Source organism: Antrostomus carolinensis, unplaced genomic scaffold (assembly GCF_000700745.2).
Source record: "Antrostomus carolinensis isolate BGI_N321 unplaced genomic scaffold, ASM70074v2 scaffold15871, whole genome shotgun sequence".
In the NCBI taxonomy this organism is placed as follows: Eukaryota; Metazoa; Chordata; class Aves; order Caprimulgiformes; family Caprimulgidae; genus Antrostomus; species Antrostomus carolinensis.
In genome coordinates this window covers 65,946-92,080 of record NW_010292274.1, presented here as the reverse complement: position 1 = coordinate 92,080, position 26,135 = coordinate 65,946, and the positions used below count along the sequence as shown (strand labels likewise).

Here is a 26,135-nt window from a genome sequence, read left to right as displayed (position 1 = left end):
AGTCTGTTTATGAAATACATAACCCTTGATATGACACTTCCTTTCACTCTGGTTTTCTCATCCTCCTAATGAGTGTGCTCTCACCTCTGTAATTCATTCCACACCCCAAGACATCCCAATAAAGGAAGAGAAACTACATGTCTCTTTCAATTCTCTGAGATTTTGTTTTATAGGGAATAGGTGAGCACAGGGTTACATATTCTCCTACTCTAGTTTATATCAGGGTTTTTTGGGTTTTTGTTGGGTGTTTTTAAAATAAAACAACTTGAAGGATTTTACCTACCTCTGTGCTATTCCCATTGCCAAAGACTCCATCAGTGCAAGAGTCTCTCCTGGAGAGTTTGAACTTTCCTTTAATCTAATCCATTTAGAAAATGACTCAAAATTTATTGAATAAAGTGCAGAAAATTGATATCTTTTCATTAAGCTGACAAAGTCTTTTCACTGCTGGCATCTGTGAAATGTGCTCTCTATTTAAATTTTATTTATATCAATCTTCTCTGGTGGAAACTAGATTAAAATAGAATGTTTTATACTTACAGCAAAAACTTCCCCATCCTACGATGAGTGTCATACTGGTTTTGAAAATGAACTGTTTCTTATTCCTTGGAGTAACATGATGCCTATGACCAGGAGGAAGTGCAATCTCATATCTCTATTCCTTTGTATTCTATTTCTATATAAACAAAACCTGTACACTTTATCACAGGCAAAAAGAGAAAGCTGCTGTGGCTTTATAATGGCAAATGCAAAAACAATCTTGGAACATTTTGATACGTACCGTGTTCCCTTTAAACTGTTGAAAAATGCATTATGATACTTTGCTCTTTTTTCATATTTCAGGATCTTCCATAAACATAGAATCATAGAAACATAGAATGGTTTGGGTTAGAAGGGACCTTAAAGCTCATCCAATTCCAACCTCCCTGCCATGAGCAGGGACACCTTCCACTAGACCAGGTTGCTCAAAGCCTCATCCAACCTGGCCTTGAACACTTCCAGGGAGGGGGCAGCCACAACTTCTCTGATTGATGATGACATGACTTAACATTATATGTTACTCTGTGAGTATGGTCATATTGTTACACTGTTAAATGTAATGTCTTTATACCTATTGTCATATGTAGTTTGTCATATTGTTAAAGCAATTTCTTAAATACAAATGCAGGAAAGTTAAAGGAGAATTCTACCTGCAAAAAAAGTTTTGCATTTTTTTATACACACTGGATTAGCAAACATGACACAAGCAACTGTCTGTGAGTTTCTGGGCTGTGTGTGCAAATTTTCTCCCAGATCACCCTCTACCTGTTCATCACCTGTAAGAGGGCAGTTAATCGTCGCTTTAAATGACTGAGTAGCTGCAGTTTAATGCAAGAACGTGAAGACTGAGAAATGTGAAACTCAAACAGTTCAGGAGTTTCAACAACAAAGTTTTAATCAAATAGATTGTGTATTTTATTCCAAATAGTGCTCAATTCAAGAAGATGATGGAATTGTTTGATGGTTCGTGTTTCCATGTTGATTTGATCTCAGTTTAGGTGTAGATATTTGAAAATTCAGTGTATTTTTACTATCAACTCATAACAGAAAAATTTGTACTGAAATTCAAGGGGAAAATGCCTCCAGACAGCCCTCTTCATGCATCAAACCTTTGTGCTCCAGATGATGCACAAGAACAAGTCAAAAAGCAGTCACTACCCTTATGCAACCTACAAAGGTTCTTATGAACTTTGCAGGCTGAAGCCCACTGAATTCAATCTAAGCTACAAGTTGCCTCCAGCCACATAAGGGTCTGGATATTATGTTTGAAAACAAATTAATTTAAAAATGCAATAGAATTGTGTAAACACTAGCAAACATAAGCTATTCTCTCACTCTTTCTTTATATTCAATCTGATCATCCGATCTCTTCTCTCTAGTTTATTTCTCTGGTACACACAATTAGCAAATACCATTTCAACCAAATGCTTTTTTGTTTGTTAATTCATGCAGACTAAATGCATAAAAAAGGTCAATATTTTGATCAAAAATTTTCTATGGTTTTGCAAACAAATATTTTAAAAACTAGTGTGAATTGGACAAGGAAAAAAAAAATCTCAAGAATTTTCTGAAGGAGGTTGCTTTTCTCCCTGGCTCCTTTAGTTATACATTTAGAGTTTAATATTCTTGTAAAAGAGGCATTTTCTTGAAAAGAACTCAGATGTAAAAAACCTTTATTTACACTAGCAGGACCCAGGGAACAAAGAAGCCCAAACAAAGCACAAACAAAGGAGGAGTAGTCAAGCTTCTTTTATATCATATCCTTTTTCTTTCCCCATGGCTGAAGGTATCTGTCTCAGTCAAATCAGCCTTGCATGAAATACCTCCATGCTTCATATATTCCCTAGACAGTGAGAAGAGCACAATGAAAACCACTCCAAAACGTTACAGGCACCTACTTCATCATGATGTGAGCACTCACAGCCTGTGATGCCTGCTGACTAATGGGAGTCTGTAATTCTCATCCAGAATTAGCAGTTCGGGTCACTGAGAAGCTCAGGTTCCTCAGGATCTGGGAGATCTTGAAAGCAAACTGCCTTGAGAGAAAGCATCTTAACTTGAGCAATTCTCTGTCTCACATGACCACTTCAGCACATCTCAGAGCAACATAACCTAAACGTAAAGAAGCTCAATTGTATGCCCCAGGGAAGCTTTTTTCCCACCCTTCCCCATACAGGTGTACCTAATCTCAAATGAAGCAAACTGTGATTCATTTTAAAGCTTTTTCCTGCCTCTTTGAACAGAGCTGGAGGTGTAAAACTTTGAAATCAGGTAGACCTCAAAGGATCAGCTGTGCCCAAGAAGGACAACTGGTCCTAAAGATTAAAAGGCTCTTAATAGAAAAGAAAACCTGTAAACACAAGACTCAAAGGAAATAATTTTCATAGGACTCTGGACACCCCTGCCACAGCGTGGTGCTGAGGACTAGATCACAGCGAGCTTTGTAGTGCTTCAGACTTACAAAGGATTTTGCCCACTTACATATTAGAGACAAATAGGAGCTTTTCATCTGCAAATGGTCTTAGTTTCCCCCTTTATAAAAGGAGCCTTGTCTCCAGCCCAGCTATACTGGGTAGGGACAGGTGAAGGTCCTCACTGGTGGACCCTTGGGTGGGCTACCTTATGATCATAACTGCACTTTGATTACAAATTTGTATTTTCTTATATATATAAATATATACACACTAAAATCTGCACACTATTAGATGAACCAATTGACATTAGGGTTCAGCACTGACTTTGTATTTTATTATTTTTCAAGGTCAGTACCCAAGTACTTGGGCTGTATTTAACAGCATCAATAAGTAGTTAGAGCATGTTAATTGCTGTGAACAGCATTGCTTCTCCTTGCTGCCACTCAGTCTGTATTCATCTCATAACTCTGTTTTACCTTGTAAACTCCCTAGGCCAGCGTGTTCATTTTTGTGGTTTTTTTAGTACCTAGCACCATAGGATCCTTCTCCATGGTGTGCTGGTTTCACTTGGCTAGCCCTTGGCTAGCAGCCAAACAGAGCCACCTGCTCACTCCCCCCAGCCCCAGGGGATAGGGGAGAGAACTGGGGGGCAAGGGTAAGGAGACTCGTAGGGTGAGATAAGAACAATTTAATAATTCAAATAAAATAAAACTTGAAATAATAATGATATTAAAATAATAATAATAGTAATGAAATATGCAAATAAGTGATGCACAGTGCAATTGCTCACCACTCACCGACCAAGCCTGGCCCGTTCCCAGATAACAATCTGCGACAATCCTGAACCGAAACCGCAATCCCTGGAGAGCGAGAGCCCGAGCAAAAGCCAGAGAGAGCAAGAGAGGAAGAGCCCCTCATGGATCTCCTGTCCATGGGGGAGAGGAGATGGAATAGCCCCGTGGCAGAGACAAATGCCAGTTTAGCCAATTAACTTAAATATTCCTCACGCTCCCTAGATCTTGCGCTTGCAGAGTGACAAAACACAAAGTCCTTCACTTCCAGTGACAGAATGAAAACACTGGGTTGTTCTCAGCATTTCTCTCCTAACAAATCCCAGGCTGAAACCAAAACACAGCACTATTCTAGCTACCAAAAAGAAATCTAGCTCTGTATCAGCTAAAAACCAGGACACATGGTTATTTAATGCTACAACACTGCTACTAGTAAATAATTATGATCATCACTTTTGATTTCATATCACAGGATTCTCCTCATGTATTCTGAGGATGCTCTGTTCTGATGATTGCTGTGAAGGCCAGTATTTAGCAGGATATGGTTTTTCAGTTTGCCCACTGCACAATCTATTATTAGAGAGCAGATTCAGCCCTCATGTGTCTTTTCATGCGCAGCAAAGAGAGATATTTATTTTCTCCACTGTTAGCTGCATTAATGATACCCTTCTGAAAATGATGTGTGACTGACATCGTTAAACTGCCTTGCAAGTGCAGGTGTAAAGGAGGGGGGTTTTGTGTTGTACATATGGAGAAATTATATATTACATTATAAAGATGAGATATAAGCTGTGAGAAGAAATAGGAAAGACAAAACAGAGAGCTAGATGATTGTTGTAGGTCCCTTCCAACTCAACTCTTCCCTTCCCTTCCCTTCCCTTCTCTTCTCTTCTCTTCTCTCCAAACATCTCACCTTTCCAAAGGATGTCTTAATTGCACTTTAAAGGAAATAAAGGTGAAATTGAATGAATGTATACTTGACCTTCTTTACAGGATTTCCCACTGTATATTTGCCATTTTCATTTCCTAGAGTTTACTATCAGCTTTATATAAAAAACAGCTTCCTTTCTGGGTCCATGACATATTTTCATATTCATTTAATCAATCTGAATTATTTCTTTCTGTTGCATTCTTACCTAAATAATATGACATTTGGCTTAGTTTGGGTGTAGGCATGTGTACATAAGTCTCCCATTTGTAAATATACATTTATAGTATTACGCACGTACACACCTGCATCTGTGTGTGCTTTTTGTTAGTCTGCAGTAAAAGAAGCTGGATCAGAATGTCAGGGGAGCATTAAGGAGAGGGAGTTATGTGAGGCTGCCAGACAAAATGGCTGAGGGTTGACCCTGCTAGCAGTGGTTCATTTTTCATGGACCACAATGGAAAACAAAATGCTAAATTGGAACAGTCCTATGAAAAGTTAGTTTTCCTTTCAGACCTAAGATCAAAAGGGGAACCATTCCTAGTAAATCAGGATTGGAGCAACAAAGTCGGTGGCTTAGGTGGGATAACAGCAGGTCTGGTAAGAGATCTCTGTGTAGATAATGCTGATGATACATAACTGAAGATGTGGTCACCTAGTGCCCATCTCTCCTAACCCGAAACTAAGAGTGCAATTCAAGAGTTATTGAAAGTGCCGGGGTCCCTCTTTTGTGCCTGGCTGAGTCTCTTTCTTCTACCCTCTCCTGCTCTGTGTGCTACCCAGAGCCTTCCCTTGCATGGTACAATGGACTAGTGATACGCACCTTTTAGTCTAGCTGTATCTGTGGGTTTGGCACATTTATTTTTCAGTGTGGGCTGGTCGTATGTCAGAGATGAGAAAAAAGGGGACTTGTAGCTTCACCTGTGTATCTGTGAATTAAGGGAATGGACATTAGCAGAAGCTGCAGATATGTCATTGGGTGTTTCCCTGGGACTTTGTGAGTGTAAACAGATTACAGCTAGATAAATAAATCAATACTTTAATTATAAACTCTGAAATGTCCTTAAATCAGTGCATGCACAACAGGGCATTTTCCAGAGCTGGATGTTGTGATACAAGGCAGTCTGTTACTTCAAAGGTATTTTATGGGTTTGAAGCAGCTACGTGGGGAGATAGGAAAGGGTTAAGCATCTCTCTTGGAGTCAGTGTGCTAGAAGCTTTGACAGTTAGGCTTCATGAGTGCAACCATGAAATTAATTCTTGCCAGGGAAAACAAACTACAGACAGAGGCACTCGTGCACCAAATAGTCACAGTTTGCAAGGTTAGCTAAAGTTTATCAAAATCCCCAGACAAAAAATGTCATTAAGATACAGTTAAGGTTATAGATAGATAGCAATTCCCAGGCAAGAAACTTCATTAAGGTACACTCAAGGTTGTAAATATATGTGGCAATTAAATTCAAACAACACAAGATCCAAACACTGTCATTATTTACAGTGTTAAATATTTGGAAATTAAAAGTACTGCTGCAGATAATATGGTTTCTATAAAATTAATAATCATGATTCAACAAACTGAACTTCTGCTGCTGTTCAGTATTACCTTACCTTCTCTAGTTGTGACACTCCTTGCCATAGGATACTGTGAAAGCTAAAAGTCTACATGGGTTCAAAAAATTCTACACAAATGTGTGGAAGAAAAAGCCAGCTGTAGGTATTGATAGCAAAGCAGACATCATTTATTCTGGAGTAGCCTGAGCCATAAGTCCTCAAGACCTGGAGAATATTCTGGGGAAAATCTCTTTCCAGCTTGCCTTGAGGAGACTAGGTCTCGTGTGTAAGGAAGCTATGGCAAGCAGTGCACTGCCTTAAAGAATATGGCATGCAAAACAAGTAATTAAATGTGAAATCCTGGCAACTAAATTTCAATTGAAGGGTTTAGAAGGGACACTCTGCCTCTTAAATGCAGTGTTAGACCCTTGAGATATTATTTAATTAGATTTTTCATTATAACATAGCTGTGAACATTGTCTTTTCTCTTTTAGCTTCAATAGTGATTGGGAAATGGTGGTGTGAGATGGAGCCCTGCCTAGAAGGAGAGGAATGTAAGACATTGCCCGATAACTCTGGATGGATGTGTGCGACTGGCAATAAAATCAAGACCACCAGAGTAAGTTGACTTTCTGTCCATACCTAGCAGCTCTTAATAGGAAAGGCAGTCACTAATAATGGCTGACACATATCTTTTCCAGCATCACATCTGCTGTAAAAGTCTTAAAGATCACTGCATACCTCCTCAGCCAGCCAACGCTTCTGGCTATCATTTAGTGAACATTTGCATGGATTCAGGCTGGTCATGATTTCCTGGCTTCTTCCTTTTTCTACAGTCCTAACTCCAGTCATTTTTCAGATCTTACAGACTTTTTGTTGAACGAGGAGATTTTAGCCCAACCGATCCCCGTGTTTTCTGAATTATTTTCTTTCCCTCCATATGACTTGCCCCAGGATTAATGATTTATATTGCAACTCTAGTTTCTTGAACGGTGCCTTCTGGCATGACCAATCTCACCACCACTTTAAATTACCAGGATACATATTAACATAGATTTTCCTCGCAGAAGGCAGTAAGTGGCCCCACAAAACAGGGTGCATGTTACCTCTTTGCCATCTCCCAGAGCAAAGGAGAAAGCATGGAAGGAACTGTGATTCCTTGGCACAGTTTATTCCTGGAGTGTCTTAGTGTACGTGCCTTGCATTGCAATTAAAACAAACAAACAAACAAAAAAACCCCAAACCAAACCAAACCTGCTACATGTCCTTTTCAGTAAGGCAACATTTTCCTCATTGAATTAGAGATTTAAAATGGAATAAATTGATATTAAAGAAGTAACAAGCAACATGAAAAAGAATGTTATGCTTTTATTAAATTATAGTAATTCAATACTTCTACAGTCTGTCTGCAAATTATATAATTTAGGAATTGCATTTGCTTTTTTTTTTTTTTTAAATTGTCCTACTCTTAATTCCCCCAATCCTCATCATGTAAACTAGTTTTAGGCAATAGCCCACATCTAGAAGTGATTGCTAGAAATTTAGCAGCTTCATTAATATGCAGATGTATGGTCCAATCTATTCAGTATGCATTATTGTATTTCATTTAAATTAAATACTTACAGAGTGAGTGCTCATAACTGAAAAAATATTTCTTCATTTACCCACAGGAGTTATTTTAATTAGCTTGTGAAGGGAGTACCTTATGGTGCTGCTTCCAGTAGAATTTTGCTTTGTTGCTTTAAAATATCATTACAGAACCCAACTGACAAAGGCAACATGACATGATGTGCTTAGCAACTGTCCCTACTGCAAAAATTCTACTTCATAATCCCTGAAACTTTGCTTGAATCTGTACTACTGCATCAAGTCTAGCAACATAAATATAAAATAATAGAAGCAATGAGATCCTGAAACAGGCATTTTTTTTCTTTGTTTTGTCATTTCAGATGGCATCAGAGAAAGAGATTACACTATAATCTGTACTGACCCCAGTCCAGGCTGCAAGATTGGGCCATGTGTGTCTAATTTATATAGTTAAGGAAGTTAAGAAAGCAGAAGAAACAAGACAAATCAGTCAACTTCCTAGCTATATCTGTGGTGATTAGCCAAAAAGCTAGAGCAAGTCACCATAGGCTGTAAACTGTTTTAATGAAGGCTTTTCCTTACACTCAATACATTTATGTTAGGCAGCTGCTGTCCTGACAAGGAAAACATTCACATTTATGACTCACAGCATTAAAATACCCATTAGTGTATTCTTCAAGACCCACAGTAAATCACATATAAGCATGTGCACACACACACACACACACACATATATATATATGAATACATGTATATACACAATGTATGTAATTTTACAGTGTAGTGAATTACTTCATGGTTGGTTCTCAGATGTGATTAATACTGATTAGTGTCAGAAGCAGGTGGACAACAGATCCAGCAAAGGCTTTACCAGCACGTTCTCCTTTCCTTCCTTTTCATGCACGTATTCCTGTGTTTAGTTCTTTAACATAGCTCACTAATTAAGTTGTTAAAGCCAAAGATACAAAGCTCACAGCCTCTGTAAATCGATTTGTTTTCTATTGACGGTCAGAACAGGTGACAAACACTGGAAAGAAATCATTTTGTAATTCAATTTTTGGAGCAGTTTCAACACTTTTTTAAATCCCTATTCACTCTTTTTTTTTTTTTTTCTTAAGAAACTAAGTTTCAATGCTTGCCTTAAAAAATATGAGGTTCTTGGAGCTGTACTAGAACCTGGCTGGAGATCACACCACTACATTTCAGCAGAGCAGCTGGCACCGGGGGAAATGCAAGAGCATGGTCTCAGTCTGGATGCTGGGAGATGGTGCCCACAAGGTCACATAAATACCTGTAAGAACCAGAGCTGCTGAAAAACATGAAAACATGCATCCCATGTCTTGCTACTTCCCATCTGAGCAAGGCAGTCACTCACAAGCTCTTTACATTGGATTCTTATCTACACATGACTTTCTCCATCACTTTGCAGGGTCCTTGAGGAGCACAGTGCTCTTCCCCAGGACCTTCTGCCCAGGCTCATGCGGACACTGCTCTGCAAAATGCCCTTTTTATCTAATCCACACTAATAACACCTGCCATTCCTGTACTAGCCCTCTAAATACTTCAACAGGCTGTTTTTCTGCTGATAGTGTGGAAGACAGAAATTAAAGAGTTGAGCACTTGGGGACTGGCAGAGCAGCTCAGCTTTGGAGCATCTCCAGTTTCACAGTCTGCACCTTCCATTACAGCCCAGCCACCACCCAGTTTCCAGAATAACACTTGGTTTACCATATATTTTGCCATCAGAGAAATGCAGGCCATTTTATGGTGCCTTGAGGGACCTGAGCATCACATTTTTTTAGCAGCTGCTGCTCATCTCATGCTGCAGCAAACAGCACCTGAAGTGCCCACAGCCCCTTGGCACTGGGGTCCCTTGTCATCACTTGCTCCTACACCCACCACACAAATTCTTAAGGCAGTGTACAAACGAGAAAGGGATGTATTCATCCTTGAGAGAGAAAACCCAGCAGGGTCCCTTGTCAGTGGCAAATCAGGAGAGAAGAAAATGGGAACTGGGGAAAGGAAGGAAACGGTAAATGAACCCAGAGTTTTATTTCCTTTTTCTAAGCTGTCCAACTAGATTAATACGTTAGATGATTTCCAGATTAAGTTTTTCTTTAGAGCAGTGAAGAAACCCCTCTATTTTCCTGATAACAACCTCTGTAATTAAGAGGTCAGTTCAAAGCAGTAGAGTAGAAGATAGTACATATCTCTTGCTATAAGACTTCCTGCTGTATTTCATCATATCACCTAGTGCTTAGCTAATAACTTGTAGCTCTAATTTAATGCCCAAGCCTGCTTGTATTCAGGTCAATTTGAGTTTCATTGCTGATCTAGTCATCTAGCAAAGGGTTGGGCCCCGTGTGCCATTCGTCTGTGGGTATCAGTGCAGGAAAGACAGAAAAGCCTCTCCTCAAGAGAGCTATTTTTGCTTCTGGTTGGTTGTTCTTATTTCAGCATCCTAAAAAAAAAATCTCTAGGTGGTGGTGTTTCCTCTTCAAGCCATTAGTGCGCTCACTCAGATCAATTGTGGTGTTAGTCATAAAGAGCAATGGTTTTACGGTCTGTTGCAGGCCCTGTTATCTCACCCAAGGTGAGTAGATGAAGTCGGTCAGACTTTCCAGTCTATTATACAGCTAGTCACTCCTATCCTGCCTCTCTTAGGGTAAGTGGGTTGGTGGGTGTCCAAATTAACCTGAAAGATGGTTCCATCTACATGTCCTTGTCTATCAGAAGCAACAGTCACTCTGAGACGGGGAGGGTGGAAAGCTGGGGTGAGCATGGCCCCGTGCCCAAAGCTGTCCTGGCATCTCCTGAACCACCAGCCCAGGTGATCGATGCACATCCAGCATCTCCCAAGGCACAGACAGGAGCGCGCTCAAGAGTCTTAACACTTGCACTTCCTTAAATCCCTCCAGCCCCAAGAGAAAAGAACTCCTGCAAAATATTGCCATTTAAACTCAGCTGTATCATGAGTAGGCAAAGTGCCACAAAGTCTGGGTCTTTCTCTCCTCTCATATTTTCTATAACTGACTCCTTCACACTTTCTTACTGCAGATCCACCCGAGGACCTAACAGAGTGCCGTCTGCATGGAGACAGTGAAAGCCCTGCTGATTTATGAGGACAAAGTATTGAAAGTTTAAAACCATCTCAGCATTTACAAACCAAATGGATTTCTTATTTGCACTTCGACTGTTTACCAGATAACAACAGTGGCTTTACTGTGTGAAAGTATTCAGTGGAAATAATGCCCCTGGTTTTTGACAGCTGAAAATAAAAATGAAGAAAATGGTTCTTTTGGTAAAGTTTCCAAGATTGTGAAGTACAAACAACGGTATAAGTTTGGATCTACAATTTACTTTATACCAGTTAAAGTATATATATATATAAATATATATATATATTAATATATGATATTTTGAAATAAAAGCCTCACTCGTCAAGGAATTGAAAAGTACCACACTTTGCTGCAGCTGCTGTAATTCTTTTTTCCTTTTTGTAATGGTCTGGAAGATCCCTACCTGTCTCAGAGAGAAATGTGGCAGTGAAGAGGCAAAGCAAACCTGCTGCGGTACAAGGACGCCTAAGAGCTACACGAATCCTACCGATGTGACACCCAGAGCTTCCTGCTCCCTTCGACAGAATTTCGAGGGCATTTGTTGTTCCATTTTGTGTTCTGGAAGCTTTTTCCCTTGTGCAATACTAGCATGCTGGCTTTGCTTCATTAACCATACTTGATTGATATATAACAATGATAATTCTATCCTCTTCCAAGAAAATATTTTTAGAAGTGTTAGATATTCCATGAAGAAGAGATGGACAACTACTGAGTGAAGTACAGTATGTATTAAAAGTTTATTTGGCAGAGTTTGGTAGACTGTGAGCTCCCTTCTTATTAAAGATGTACTGTATATACAATGTCTTCAGACTTTGTATAGCTTGTAGAGACTACAGTAAAAACCCAGTAACCAACTCCAAAGCTTTGAGTTGTTGGCTCACTAATTCTTTGAAACAACGGCAAAGCTATTTCTCTCCAGACCAATATGTGAGAGGGTTTTTACATCCAGTTTGGTTTTGTACAAGTCCATCTGCAATTGGTGAACAAGCTTTTCAGCTTAAGCGAATGTCTCTGTGGACAGCTCAAATGTTCAGGCACACTCGCACGCAAGGGACTGCCTGTCTGTGTGCTCTTATCTCACAGCACAGGTGGGAGAACAATCTAAATTTAAGCTTCCCTCATTGCAGGGAAGTCACATTGAGAGCATTTGCCACCAGCTAAAAGCATACGTGCGGGCAATTCCATTGCACAGCAAATGCACAAGAGTTTGCGGTAAGCAAAGTGTGTCTGAGCCCTGTTTTCGTTTCAGGAATAGTTCCTTCAGTTTAATTTTAATCTGTTTCTTACTAAGGTGAATTCAGCTCAGATGAGATGCTCTTCAGCAAGGATACGTCCACAGAGACCTTGATTCAGTACGAGCAGTTTGAGGTCCCATTTCTAGCTAAGCTGTTGCTGTTCACCATGCAGCCTGGCCCTTACGTTGCTGAAGAAAGATCAAATCTGGGGACTGAAATGTGCAAGCCTAGTTCTCATTCCCAGGTAATTTCATGAGCAGTCCAATTAATTCCAGGGGGTTTATTCATGTGGAAAAGTATCTTCCTGTCATGCATAGGTCTGCACAATCTACCTTTCAGTACACCTAATGCTACCAAGTCAAAGAGGAATAGGGAATTGTAAAACTTGTTCTATCCAGCTTCATTTCTTTAATATTTCTTTAATATTTCCAGGTTCCTTTCAGCCTGCTTACCTGTCTCCCACAAGCCCCCCTTGGCCACGCTGATCACATTTAATCCAATGCAGAGGAAGTGCTGCACTTTCCAGACCAGAGCAGGTCAAAATTCTCCCACTAACTTTCTTTCTCCTTCAGGGCAACCACTTCAATCCCTGATGCTTCAGGAGGCAGAAATTTGACACTGTAATTGCACTGTGTATTAAAGTAGCTACATGACATGTCATGCCATCGTCCATGCGGGCTTTCCATGCTGGTCCCTGTCTGATGCTCACAGTGAAAATGGAAATGCTCTTCCTGAGCACTGCTATTATTTCCCCTTTAAAAACATATGAAAGTGAAAAGTGTCCAGGGAAGAAACTCGATTTCCTTCTGTGCACAGAAACACTAAATATGAGCATGAACCTCACCACCAGTTGTAGGTCCTAGCACATGAAGACCAGCCTTGTTGGTGGCCCAGCTGTCCAGACCATGTGTCTTCTGGCCATAGCCACCTGCCTAAACCACAGAAGATACCTGGGCCCTAGTCTGTGTTTTAGATATTGTCTGCATGGCCATGTGTCCCTAGTCCCATCACCTCAATTTGGAGAGGACCACTTCCTGCCTGCTTACCCACAGGTAGGTATGGTGTCAAAACAAGATCATCAGACCAGCTCTAGGCTCACCTGCCACAAATAAGGAGAAACTCCTCCAAAAATAAATCCTTAGCATTTATCAGTTTTCCTAGAACAGCACTTTAAAAACCCCAGGACCCTCTAGAGCTAGGAAGCCCTTGGTGCACTAAGAGATAGACCAGGAGGCAAGTTGGTTACAAGCCAGAATATGTTGTCATCCCTTAAACAGTGGGAACTGAGGCACACAAAGCTAAATGGCCACTCAACTTCACATTGTAGGGCTATGGAATCAAGCAGAAGTTGCACTTCAGTTTCCTTATTCCCAGTCTACTGATACTTTGTAAAATGACCCACACACAGCAAAGCAACCCATGGCCTCTTGTACCCTTTGCCAAAGCCCAAAGTATCACCATTGAGAGGTGTTTACTCCATAGCAGTGTATCTAACGTGGCTCAGACTGTGAGTAGATAACAAAGCTTATGACTGTGTCTATGAAATATGTCTGTTGAGATTGGGAAATATTAGACTTGCTAAAATATAAGAAGGAAATGTTGTCATTACCATAGCAAAGTTTTCTTAGAGATGTTTATGGATTTTTCTTTGCCAGTAGGCAGCCTCAAATATCACCACACCAAATTCAGTAAACATCTGTGTCTCTTTGAAGTTGCAGTGAAATCTGCTCATGAAGTGCAGCACAGAGAAATTGCTGTTTTAATTAAAATGTTTTAGAGGGGAATTAAGGCCTTTGCAAAAATAATGACTAATAAAACGTGAAGTCAAATTAAGAGCCGTATGCAGCTAACCTTCATTGTTTCAGTGAACCAAATTGAAAACAATAATAAAAAAATTCAACCAGCCTGGAGTCACAATGATCATGTATTTCAGTGATACACACAATACCACAGTGTGTAGTGGGAAGATGTCAGAGCTGCTTTTTCACCTTGGTTGATGGAAACCCAGTGCATTTCAGTGGTGAATGGATCCCACATCCTTATGGGAAAGTGAAAGTCATGCCATTCCCTGCACAATGTTAAAAGATTCTCATCAACAGAAGAGAAAGTTAAAGTTCCTGCTTTTTGGCAGAACTCTAGACAGCGTCATGTCATGGAAAAAAAAGAAAAAAATATTTGTAAATGCATCGAAGATAAACTTAGATTTATGCCAGTGTTTCTTCTTCGGATGTGTGAAACCAATTCTGTAAATCTAAAATGTACAAGTTGGAAAAAATATTGGGGAAAAAAAAAAAAAAAAAAAAGAAAAAAGTAGCTACCATCTGCCTATTGATTCAGAAAAATACAGATTATGTGCTTCTGTCCAAAAATCTCTGGTAATAAAAAGCTCAGTGTGGTATGACTTGATATTGCTTTGAATATACTATGCGCTACAGTTGAAGAAAAAAGACCCATGGAGAAAGTTCACTGCTATGACCTACAGTTATGAGCAGCATGATGTGCACCCAAACCTGGCATTACACAGAGAAAGGCCCATGAAAAATTACTGAAGGTGATAGAGTTTGTGATGAGTGATGCTTTTATTTGTTCTATTGATTGATCATTAACAGAGTTTACAGACACTTTCCGTGGTGTATTGCTTGTATATTCTCCTATTATAAAATTATTAGTTGGGTTCCTAACTCTCCTCATTTGCCACTTTTCTGTTTCACTGTATGGTCCAAATATAATTACAGATGATGAAGAATTTGTAGACATAAACATACCTTTACTTGGAAAGCACATCCACTTCATCTGAAGGTGGCAGTCCTTGTTTTCTCTTCAGTGGCAGGATGAATATTGTGGCCTAAAATGAGCTTCTATCAGTACCTCAGTCACATCCCAGTAAGCAGGGTTTAGAGCTTGCCTGACAAAGAAATGGGTCATGCTTCTTTGCGTGGTATTCTATTTTTTGTCAGAGAAAAAATAGAAATACATTCCACAAATAATCTTTCAGGTAGACAGAAGGAGATGTGTGTACAGGGCAGTTGGTTTAAGGCTGTCAACATTTTTTTCTAGTTCACTGGTTTGAATTCAGATCATAGACCTGACACATATTTATGGTTCCTTCTCTGAAATGCTCGCACAGTCAAAACACTTAACTCCCAAATATTTATACTTTATAAAACTGCTGCTCTGAGGAAAAGAAACTGAATCATCTGCTTCGCAGGTAGGAAACCAAGACTCATAAGATTTGAGACCTGTCCAAGATTATGCTAAAAATCTTCAACAGGACTGGAAATAGAACTGAGGACTCCTGGATTTTAGGTCATCATTGCAGATGGTTCATCTATGGTTCACATCAGTGACATTTCATTGACAGCAGACCCTGGCTTTTAGCTTGGGTCACAGGGAGCAGAATTAGGGTGCCTGCAGTCAAGTGTGGACAATCCCTCCCTTCAGCTGGGGTTTGCAAAGCACTGATACATGGAAGACTACCACTGGACCTACTCCAATATCTTCTGCTTCACCAGGACACAGTCCTGCCCTAGTTGGCTTTCATGGTTCCTGAGAAGGAGCTGCTTCAAGTCATTCAAATCAGAGCAGAGATAAGAAAAGGCACAGAAATGGCTGGGCTTAACCGTGATGGGCTGAGAAATAGATGTAGCCAACAGTCCTTCTTTTGGAGGTCACAATTTCTCAGAGTTGCCCATCTGATGTAAGATTTTCAGGTAAATGCTGACTTTGAGCAGAGAAAGCACACATTCTCTGACACCAGAAAGTGCCTGAACCAAAAAACAAGAAGCACAAATAACTTGTTCTCAACTGAAAAAAATGTGAGCACCACTGCCAGGGGAGTAACTAAGTCATAGGAAAAAAAAAATCACTTCAATTTTGGCAAATAGTCATCTGATCATAGAGTTACAGAATGTTGTGAGTTGGAAGGGACCCACAAGGATCATTGAATCCAACTCTTGATTCTTGACAAGTACTTCTAATTCCTGAGTGCAGCTCATAAATGTACAGAGGTCTTTCGCACATGACAGGCCTGGTCATGGCATCTTCTCATGCAACATTCATTGTTGGATTATTTTTGTTTTCCCATTGTGCAGCAATATGGTCAATTTTGTATGCTCAGAAACAATATACATGTTTGAGCATCAGGTTACTGACCTACTTCCCATTATTTCTCATCTGCTTTCTTTGTCAGATGGCTGTCCTTGATTCAGTTAAAAATGAGAGCTAGAGGCCCACCTAGATTTGAAGCAAACTACCCATAACCCAAAATATTGCTCAGGGGAATATGCAATTTCTTCCTCTCACCTGCCATTCCTCTTCATTTCCTATTTCATTTCATTTTCATTTCATCTCATCCCCTCTCTTTCGCACCACTTAATTATTTTCATCCATCTCTACTACTCCTTTATCACCATGACTGCCCCATAGACTAAAGAAAAGCAGCTGTGCTGTCAAGACCCAATTCAGGGAGCTGTTCCCCCCAACAGCAGTGATTTATGTGATCTTCTTTCTTTCTTTCCCTTTTTCCTGTGTACTTTGGAAGGTGACATCCTGACCTCGCTGCAGCTGCTATGCCAGCAGCTCCCTGTATTTGCACTGCCTACACCAGCAATCCCCAGCTCAGGGCCACAAGGTCCATCTCAGGTGTGCCCTGGTGTACAAAGCAGATGTTACTGGTACTCGATTTGCAGCAGAGGAGTTAATTGTCAGCTCGTCACCTTCACTGAACCTGTCCTGTTTGTTGCTTCTCCTACAGTCTCATATACCTTGACCAGACCTGAGAACTTGCCACACTGAGGGCTTGCCATTAGTTTATGCCTCTGCAAGAGGAAAATTTATCACTATTGATTTGATCAGACTTTTCCTGGACTTGAAACAGAGATTGAAGAACAGGCCAAGTTGCTGTTAAATACACAATGTGTGCACTTAACACTCCTTGTACTGCTTTCTCCTGAGCTGGCACAGGAGGAAGAGAACACTCAGAAAGGCAAGAGCAGGGGGGAATTCTGGTACCCAAAGTCCTAAAACTGTTACAAGCTGACAGTGGCCTTTTCTGCCCATCTGTGCGGAGCTGTGATTATTATAAGAAGCACCTGATTTCTGAATATTATTATAGCCTATCTCCTTTTCAGCCCATCATGACTTTGTCCTAGGCTGAGAAAATGATATTCTGCTCACACAAAAGCCTGTTCTTTTACTTGACATACAAAACAATACAGATGATAAGAGCCCGTTGGTCTTATTCAGCAAAGCTAATCTCATCACTTGCTTCACTGGGGGATTATAAAGAGTATTCCAAACTACCTCCATAACTGAAACACCTTTTTTATATACCACCTTTTTTTCTTTTTAATGTCAGACAACTTTGATGTGTTACAGATCTAGCTCCTATAACCCATTTCTAATTCTTTGATTTAAGCAGAATTGAATGGAGATTTCAAAACTGTGGGCCCAATCCTCCCATTTTTCCCTATAGATGTTGTGTTCATATAACCTGTGACTTCCACCTTGCATCTTTCCAGCAGCATTTTGTTAGAGTCAACACTGTCCCTGGGCAATAGAAACTGAAACATCCAACTCTGCATTCACATATTTTACAAATTAAAATATATGTTAGATGGTTCAATATTTAATGCTAATCTTTATCCTTTAGTCACTGATCCCTACAGAGGGTACAGCAAAATTCCACCAATGCTCAGCATAGTCAGGGGGAAGATAGGGACAGGAGCAAAATGGGAAAGTTACTTACGTATATAGATTTACCTGCTGCCTAGAAAGGTTCTCCAGATTGAAGTTACAAAATTTACCCCAGAGGACTGAATAGTAAGGGCTGACATGTTTCCTGACAAAATACATTGGTTTCCTCATGAGTAGATTTGACCCACAGTATTTGCTGGTTCATAATATTGCTTTGCAGTCCCACTGCTGAGTTAAAAATGTCTTTTTTTTCCCCAATAATTGTTCATATTGTTGCTTTTGGGACTGCTTGTTACATATGATCTATGAGACCTTGGAGTTAAAGATGGCCCTCAAAAGCTCTCAAATGTGCCACAGTGGCTTTTCTCAACAATAACATCTTGACTGTGCATCTAGCATCAACCTATTAAAAAATCATTTATGATGGGATCACAATACATCCCTTTCTCCACCACAGAATAATGCCACCAAAAAAAAAAAAAGAAAGAAAAAGAAAAAAGAAAAGCACAACAGGATTTCTTACAGTCATTGCTGTTCTAGATCTGAAGCCAAAATAAGGAAGAGCAGTTCAAAACTCTAAAAATAGTTTAGCACATAGTTGTCATTGATTTCTAGTGCGTACAGTCCTCACTTAATACTCGATACTTCTACCTGGACACTACAGTAATTCCACCTTGAAGCATCTCCTATAGCTATACCATTCAAAGCCTTGACACTTGCAAAGGAACCCCAAAAGCCAACCAGACCTGGTCAGTGTGGTGCTGTCTTCAGTTCCCCTTTCCACTGCTGCCCTTATGCTCCAAAAAGAACTTAACCAGAATAGCTATGGGAGAGTTGTTCTCCACAAATTTCTGTGAGACATGAAAGTCATCTTATGCCTGAATAATTGAGGGACTCATGTCTACCAGCAGTCTGTTGCTTTCTGTAGTCCTCATTAACCCACAGCAGCCCTATTTAAACTGATCTAATTAGTCCCTTGCAATCAAAGGCAGTGTTTTGGGCAAAAGAATTGAAAAATGGGAGTTCACAACAGGTAAAGTTCTTGATCAGGATTTTCGTTGGTTTTTTTTTCCAAAATCAAACCCAAAGTTTTCATAATGAGGATTTCTGGGAAGATATGGTCTATTACATAGGAAAATCAGTTGTTCATCACTAATTGACTCCATCCTTCTCAGACACTTTTCACAGACACCTAGAATCAGGATTTCTGAGCACATACAAGCCTAGCATTAAGTTAAATGAAAACTGAAGAACTGACCTGAAAGCAAAGATTACCAACCTTAACTTTAAATTTATCAGAACCTTGCCGTGATTTAAACACAGGCTGCTCTTCTGAAATACAGACTGTTTCTACCTGCAGCTCTCGATTTTTTCACTGCTCTACAATGCACAGGTTAAACTGAGTGTAAAACAGTACCCCTGCAAAATACCCTGCACACCTCAGTGGTAACTTTCCTCACCAGTTAGCATTAAGATGCCCTGAGACATAGTTGAGCCCATCAAACACAACCCAGCAGCCACCCATGTGAGCAATATCGGATATTCAGTTTTGAGTTTATGCAGTTCAGAGGCAAAACAGACTCATAACAGGAACAAATTGATATTAAAACCAGTGCCTGGACAGCAGAAGGTCTATGTCTCACAAACGACTTACATATAAAAAGAGTATATACAATGGCTATGCTGATTATTTCCTTAGGATTTAGAAAAATGAGCAACTTTAGCTTTACAGACTTCATGGTTGCTTGATCTCACTACAGTAAACAGCTCCATATTTTTCCTTTTCATGTTTTATCCTGAAGCAACAGAGCATTACATTAATTGACTTGTCGCATTAATTCAATAAGCTGCTTCCAAGATGAAATGCTTAGCTATGCTTGCTTGTTTTTGGCACTTTTTGGTTGTTGGAAGAAAAGCTTTAAGGCTAGAATTGCTCTGATGTTTTACACAGTTCACTGACTAATTTTATGCACTACTGAAGATTTGCCACATTTGGAATTACTGCAAACTGTTACTTTTTTCATCATATTATAATTTAATTCACACTTTTAGTATGGTAAGAAAACATTTAACAGTTTGCATATTAAAGAAGTGTATTTGTTCTGCCATAAAGTTGTGGTTAACAATTCATTATAGGTCACTCCCTTCCAGGATTTATAGTTTGGACATAAGATGCATTTAAAAGATTAAAGATGACATAGAAGCCATTCCATTCAAATGAATTCCATGCAAGAAAAATCAGGAAGAAAAAACTGACCTTACTGTAAACATATAGCAAAATATTTCACTGTGAACTTGAATAAGATTGAAAATTTTTTACTATTTCAGCAAGTTACTGGAGAGGAGGTGAACACGTTTTAAACTTTAAGAAATTTGAATCCTGACAAAGATTTCTAACTCTGCTTAAGGGGAAAATACTCATCGAAATATGTGGATTCTTAGATTTCAGCTTCTTTAGGAAATACAAACTCTGGATTTGCCTTGCAATTGATGAAAAAGTTGATTTTTTTTTTGTCTGTGAACTGGGTGAAAATGACATTTATTTTTTTCACTGAGCTTGTTCTTTTTCAAGAATGCTGTGTTCTTTTTCAATAATGTCAATGCTCTTACCTTCAAAAGCTCTCCTTCCAACCATTGCCTGACTCTAGGCTGTGCCCATACGGGCTGTTTTGAAGTGAGGTAGAGCACAATCATACCCACTCAGCGCATGACATGCACCTTGGATTGACACAAGCATCATTCAGCTTGCTAACATCACGCTTCAGTATCCATCATTGATGTCCTTCAACCTCTCCATGTCCCTTGGAGGGTCCTATCACACCGTGAGTTATTCTCCTAGAGCTAAAACTCTCTCTCCATGTCATTTCTTGGACTTGGAGTAGAAGCTCACAGTGAAGCCTCTACAGTGAAGTCTTTGCAGAGTAACTGTGAATACTCTCCCTCTACCTTCACGCTGTAAGGCCCCACCAGCCTCTCTGATGAGGAAAGGGGGTGAGTGAGCCCTCATCAGTGATTGCTCCTCAACCTGTGGGTAGTAAAACTCCCTAAATCCCTACCCCATTGCATGGCGCTCACCAGAGCCCCTTATAGAGCTCCTGGAGACAGCACTGTGTTTAGCTGCTCCAAAGGTGATGCCTGGCCCAGGCTGGGCTGCTACAGAGAGCAAGGACTGGACACAAAGAGAGTGAAAACCACCCTGCTACAAAAAGGAGTCAATCCCTGAAGAACCAGGTCAGCTGTTACTGCTCCTAGGGGTAGGAAGGCATGTCTACAAAAACTGTTCTTCACACCCTCCCTCATCTGCAGAAAGAAAAATTCAATAACCAGCAATAAACCCAGCATGTTTGTGCTCAGAGGTAATGCAGGTATTGAGGCCAGTGAATCCCACCAGCCCTGGTATAGGTTGGTGCAATGGATGACAAACGTTCCCACCTCAGAGTCAGTTACAAACACTGCTGCAGCAAAACTGACCTGATAATCACAAGGCTTTGAGTTAAAATAAAGACTTTGCCTGCAGTGAATTCTTATTTTTAAATGAAGGTTATTGATCAGGTTTCTGGCCTTAAGAAATCAAAACATAATTTATGCTCGGAGTGACCTGTAGGTGTTTGCACAACAATTAATACCCACAGTTATGTTAATGCAGCTGGACACATGGCAATAGATCTTTTCCTTGAAACATTTTACCCTTACAGCCACTAACTCTAACTTCATTATGTGTCCCCATACTCTTTGCATTGCAATATTCTCATACTGAGCAAAGCTCAATGCACTGTTTAAATGAGTAAAGAACATCTGGTAAGCTGAGACTGCTGGGACTCCACGGACAGATAAAGTTTTAGCACTTTTCCTCTGTATATGGAAATGCATTGCAAATTAAATCTATGAATTGTCTGGAAAGGCACAGGTCAGAAAGCAGGTGGAGAAATGGCATCATTTGTGCCAAGGTCAAATTCCATGCAGCTTAGCTTAAAGTCAGTGCGTTTTCATGCTTTCAGTCACAAAGCATTGTAGTGTTCACTGATTATTTTGTATTTTAATGCTTTTCTAAAGGTGCTTGTGACATCATATTTTGCCCTTCATAAAATATGTGCCAAATATACCATAAAAACTGACAAACCTTGTGAATATGAAAATATTTCTACCTCAACCCCCTTTTTTTCTATCATTTGCTTTAATGAAATGTGGGATAATACTGAAATCTCAACCTGGATCTGCCCAAGGCTGAACCACTGCCTGCTGATCTACCTCAGTTAAAAAAACCAAGTTGTACAGTAGGGCATCTGCCGTGAAACATAAATGTCTTGTAACAGCAATGAGCTGAGAGCCATGAACCACTTAGCCTGAGGGAGAAGATGTTTCAGCAGGGTAAGCAGCAAGGAAATCCTCAAAGAGACAGGTGATGCTCCCTTTCAGCTCCAGCTGTTGCAGTGTTGAAGGCCAGGTCTCAATGGCATGCTAAATTCCTGCACAGACCAATTGCTCCTGCTGTGTCACCTCTTCACCTTTGCTTTCATGCAGAGAGATTAAACTCTTGGGAAGATAAGAGTTACTTTTGTCAGTGTTACTCTGTGGTCAGATATCTTCCATGTCCCACTATGACAGGAGATGATGTTACCATACCTGGAGATTATCATCACCTCCCTGCCAAAGACAATCTTCCTCCCTGATGTGCTACTGTTCCTCTGGCACAATTTGTCTGACACAGATTAGGCAGTAGTCATATGTTGGTAGACCTGAGGTCCTTGCAGAAAGTGAGGTCTACAGGTCACACTACAAGCTGCTGGGACTATAATGTTTTGCAGAGCAGAGCTCCATCTAGAAGACAGTGATGCCATAGATGTGCCAGTCAGCACCAACACCCATCCTATTGCTGTTATCCCCATCACACATGAGGCCATGCATTTGCAGAACATTTATGCACATTTTGGCTTTGGTCTTTGCATAGAAAGGGGGCAAAAGGCAGCTGGGAGGGTGCATCCTAATTTGACCACCAATTCCTGCCAAAACCCCAAAACATCCTTTATTCCATGTACATCTGTACATCAGGAATTACTCTGGCACACATTACAAACACAGCCCAAATGTCAGATGGGATTAATATGACCCGGTAGGACATTTCAGACTGTTTACTCTGGAACAGAGCTAATAACAAAAGATAAGCAGCTTTCAAAACAAGGTAAGGTTATCTCAGCTCACACCACCAAAGCAGTGTCATTTTAACATCCCAAAGGGAAAATTTAAGAAAACATCTTCCAGAAAAATCCCTGCTCTTGTTACCATTTTCAATAACAAGCAGCAGGAACATGACACCTTTGTCTTGTTGATGTAACAATGGTACTAAGTATATAGGAAGGCTGAGTGTTAATTGTTTATTGGGTGATCAGTGATATTCCCAGATGGATACAAAGGAAGAGGTTGAAAGAGGATAAATGATCCCTTGGATTTCTCCTTTTAAGAAATCTTTTAAAGAGAAGCATGAACAAAAGGAGTGGCAGGACTGAATCTGCAGATGACTCCAGTGTCAGGGAACGTCTATGTGAAAGCCAATAAAAATGTGACAGTCTACTGTTTTCCCAGGCCTTTTAACTTCATCTTGATGACTGTTTTGAGACGAGAAAAAAACCAATGCAGAAGGACACACCTCCTTTTTAGCAGAGCAGTGGGCACCAGGAGAGCAGCTACCTGCCTACTGCTCCATCTTCTCCTCCACCCATCAGGCAGTTCCCCCAGGTAATAACACCCAGAGGTTCTGCTGCACCATCCATCCAACTGCTCCAGCCTCTTCCCCTCACTGTCCCCATTATCTGCATGTAGCTCATCAATTTGGCTGATCCCTTTCTGGACCTGCCAGTACCATCCACCTCCACAGCTCTCACATGGCATGTGCCAGCACCTCACTGCCCACTGCACAGAGAAATTCCCTTTAAAAATCAGTCTCCTGCTCATTCACTGGGTCCCTCTAGCCCTAATTTTGAAGGACATGATGAACAGCTCCACATTAGTTGCATCTCTCACTCTCATGACTTGGTAACCTGTGGTCATGTCCCCATCAGTCTTCTCTCCAAACTGAGGGCTCCCAGCCCAGATCCTCAATTTGCTGCTGTGTCTGGGGATAGATATAGAGATATATATAGATATATATTTTAAGCCACTAGCCCAAAAAACATCTAAGGATAATCCTCAGCTTTGTGCCTGCAGATTTCTCACCTCCTATCCCATCTCAGGAAACCCTTTAACTTCCTGAAGAAGATGCAGCCCTGGAGCCTCTTTTTTATCTACCCAACATGCAGATATGTGGTATGGATCAGCAAAGTTTCCATTCCTTTGAGGAGGGCTCAGTGCAGCTGAGGAGCAAGGAAAGCAAAGATGTCCCATATCTGACAAAACACATCTTCTGGATGAAGAAGTACTGACACTCACTTTGTACCAGCTGAGGGCTACAAAGGATGGTGGAGACTCACTCTGGCAGTTCCCTTATAGGAGATTATCTGACATAGCTGATATTAATCAATGCCCAAGGGCAAAGTGACTGGTATTAACCTAGCTAAGTTCTCAATGCCATGAAAAATAAGTCCATCCTTTGTGTATTCCTAGGAGAAGGAAATAAAGCTAGACACAAACTACTTAAAAACCTGCATCTGTCAGACTGATCCTGTTTAATTAAACAGGAAATTGCAGGGCAACTAAATCAATCCTTACAAAGAAAAGCTGTTTGTCTGTTTACAGAAGAGAAACTTGTGGTGATTTATCTTAAAGAACGTAATTGCCTCATGATTAATAGTAACCAGAGATAGTCAGGGGGAGGAAATGAGGAATAGGAGTGACTTTTCTTGATGCATATTTGAAACATGGCAGAGTTATATGCCCCTGCCACAGCTAAGTATTAAACAACAAAAATTTCCTGGTTTATACCTGGAAACTGCTGCTGTTCATCTAGTTTCTTCTGTTGACACAGAACTTATCATCACCAGAGAAATCCAGAAGTGCTGATAGAACTTTTGAGATTTGGGTCCAGATATAAATTATGTTTTCTCTTTCTGTTTATGATAATAGAAAGTCAGATTTTCACCTTCAAAGTTCTCATCTGGACCCACTGCCTTTTTAATAAAGGACTGTAAAAAGGTAAGTGTTGGCTGCCTGGTCTTGAGACTTACTTTGCTTTACCTAAGAGCAGATTTCAAAGTGCTACAACACATAGTGAGTAGATAAGGCTCTCAAAAGCAGAACAGATACAATGTGCTGGTCTGCAGGCAACCTTTGTTTTTCTGGAGGCTACCTACATCTGTCTGTAGGCAACCTACAGCCATTTATAGGCTATTATAGCTACCTGTGTTGTGGCAGTGCACCAGTGTTTGGAACATGCGGGTGTATGTACATCTCTGTATATACAGAATAGTGTTGGATAACCTTAAATATATTTTCTTTATCATAGAGACACTATGAAGAAGCCAGAAACAGTTCTTATTGTCACTAAAACCAGATAGGAATTAATACTTGAAGGACACTTGGCCTTCAGTTAAATCTATCATCTTGCTTAAAAGGACAGCCTGTGCTTTTCATAAGACTATCATGGTCTTCTTGCAGCCATTCATCTCAGGATATCCTCAAAATATAGATCAGTGGCGACAGGCTTGACAAATGAGCATGTCAGGGTTATTTTTTCATTATATTTATTTATTTGTGTGCTGAAGTATTCCAGCCTGACAAAAGCAGTGTGAGTAGACAGTAGGATGATTTGATTGTCCAGAGAACAGCTACTTCATGGATAGATTCTAATAAAGCTGCCTTATTACACCACTAATACAGCACAACTTTCCATTTTAGGGATCCTCACTGTCTCACAAGGTCTCTTCATAAATTGCCATTCAGTTCTGTCATTGTCCATCAAGTTTGTGGTTTCCAGGAGCCTGTGGGATGATATGACTGCTTCTATTAAAAGTAAGGATTATTTTCAGAGCCCAAGTCCTAGACTTGGGGCCCTTCCTTCTCTGAGACATGACTAGACCATGTCAACACAAGCCAACATTCAATCTGAGTGTCCAGTTGGCACCACCATGTTTCAGAGGTGCCCAAGACTCAGCACATCTCAGGAGTGCATTGGTTTGGGGTGAGCTGCTGGCAAGTGCCTGCTCAGTCTGAGGAACAGGAGGTGGACCTGCTTTGTGCTGTAGCTCCAACATGGTTAGGTCTCCCTCAGGATGCATGTCCCAAGACTGCCCCACCACAACACGTTGAATGTATGGCCAGTTTCCTGACCTGCTGCTGTTGGCTTT

General features: G+C 40.4%; 1 protein-coding gene across 1 annotated transcript in view; it reads left to right on the top strand.

The window, feature by feature from the left end:
- TAFA1 (TAFA chemokine like family member 1) overlaps positions 1-11,727 on the top strand; it is a gene marked incomplete at its 5' end in the record, with an annotated part of 46,293 nt that extends 34,566 nt beyond the window's left edge. The window contains 2 exons of the mRNA XM_010176908.2: positions 6,719-6,843; positions 10,869-11,727. Coding sequence (XP_010175210.2) covers positions 6,719-6,843; positions 10,869-10,886 — 143 coding nt within the window. The remainder of the gene's footprint in view (positions 1-6,718; positions 6,844-10,868) is intronic.
- Between the last annotated feature and the right edge of the window lie 14,408 nt (positions 11,728-26,135).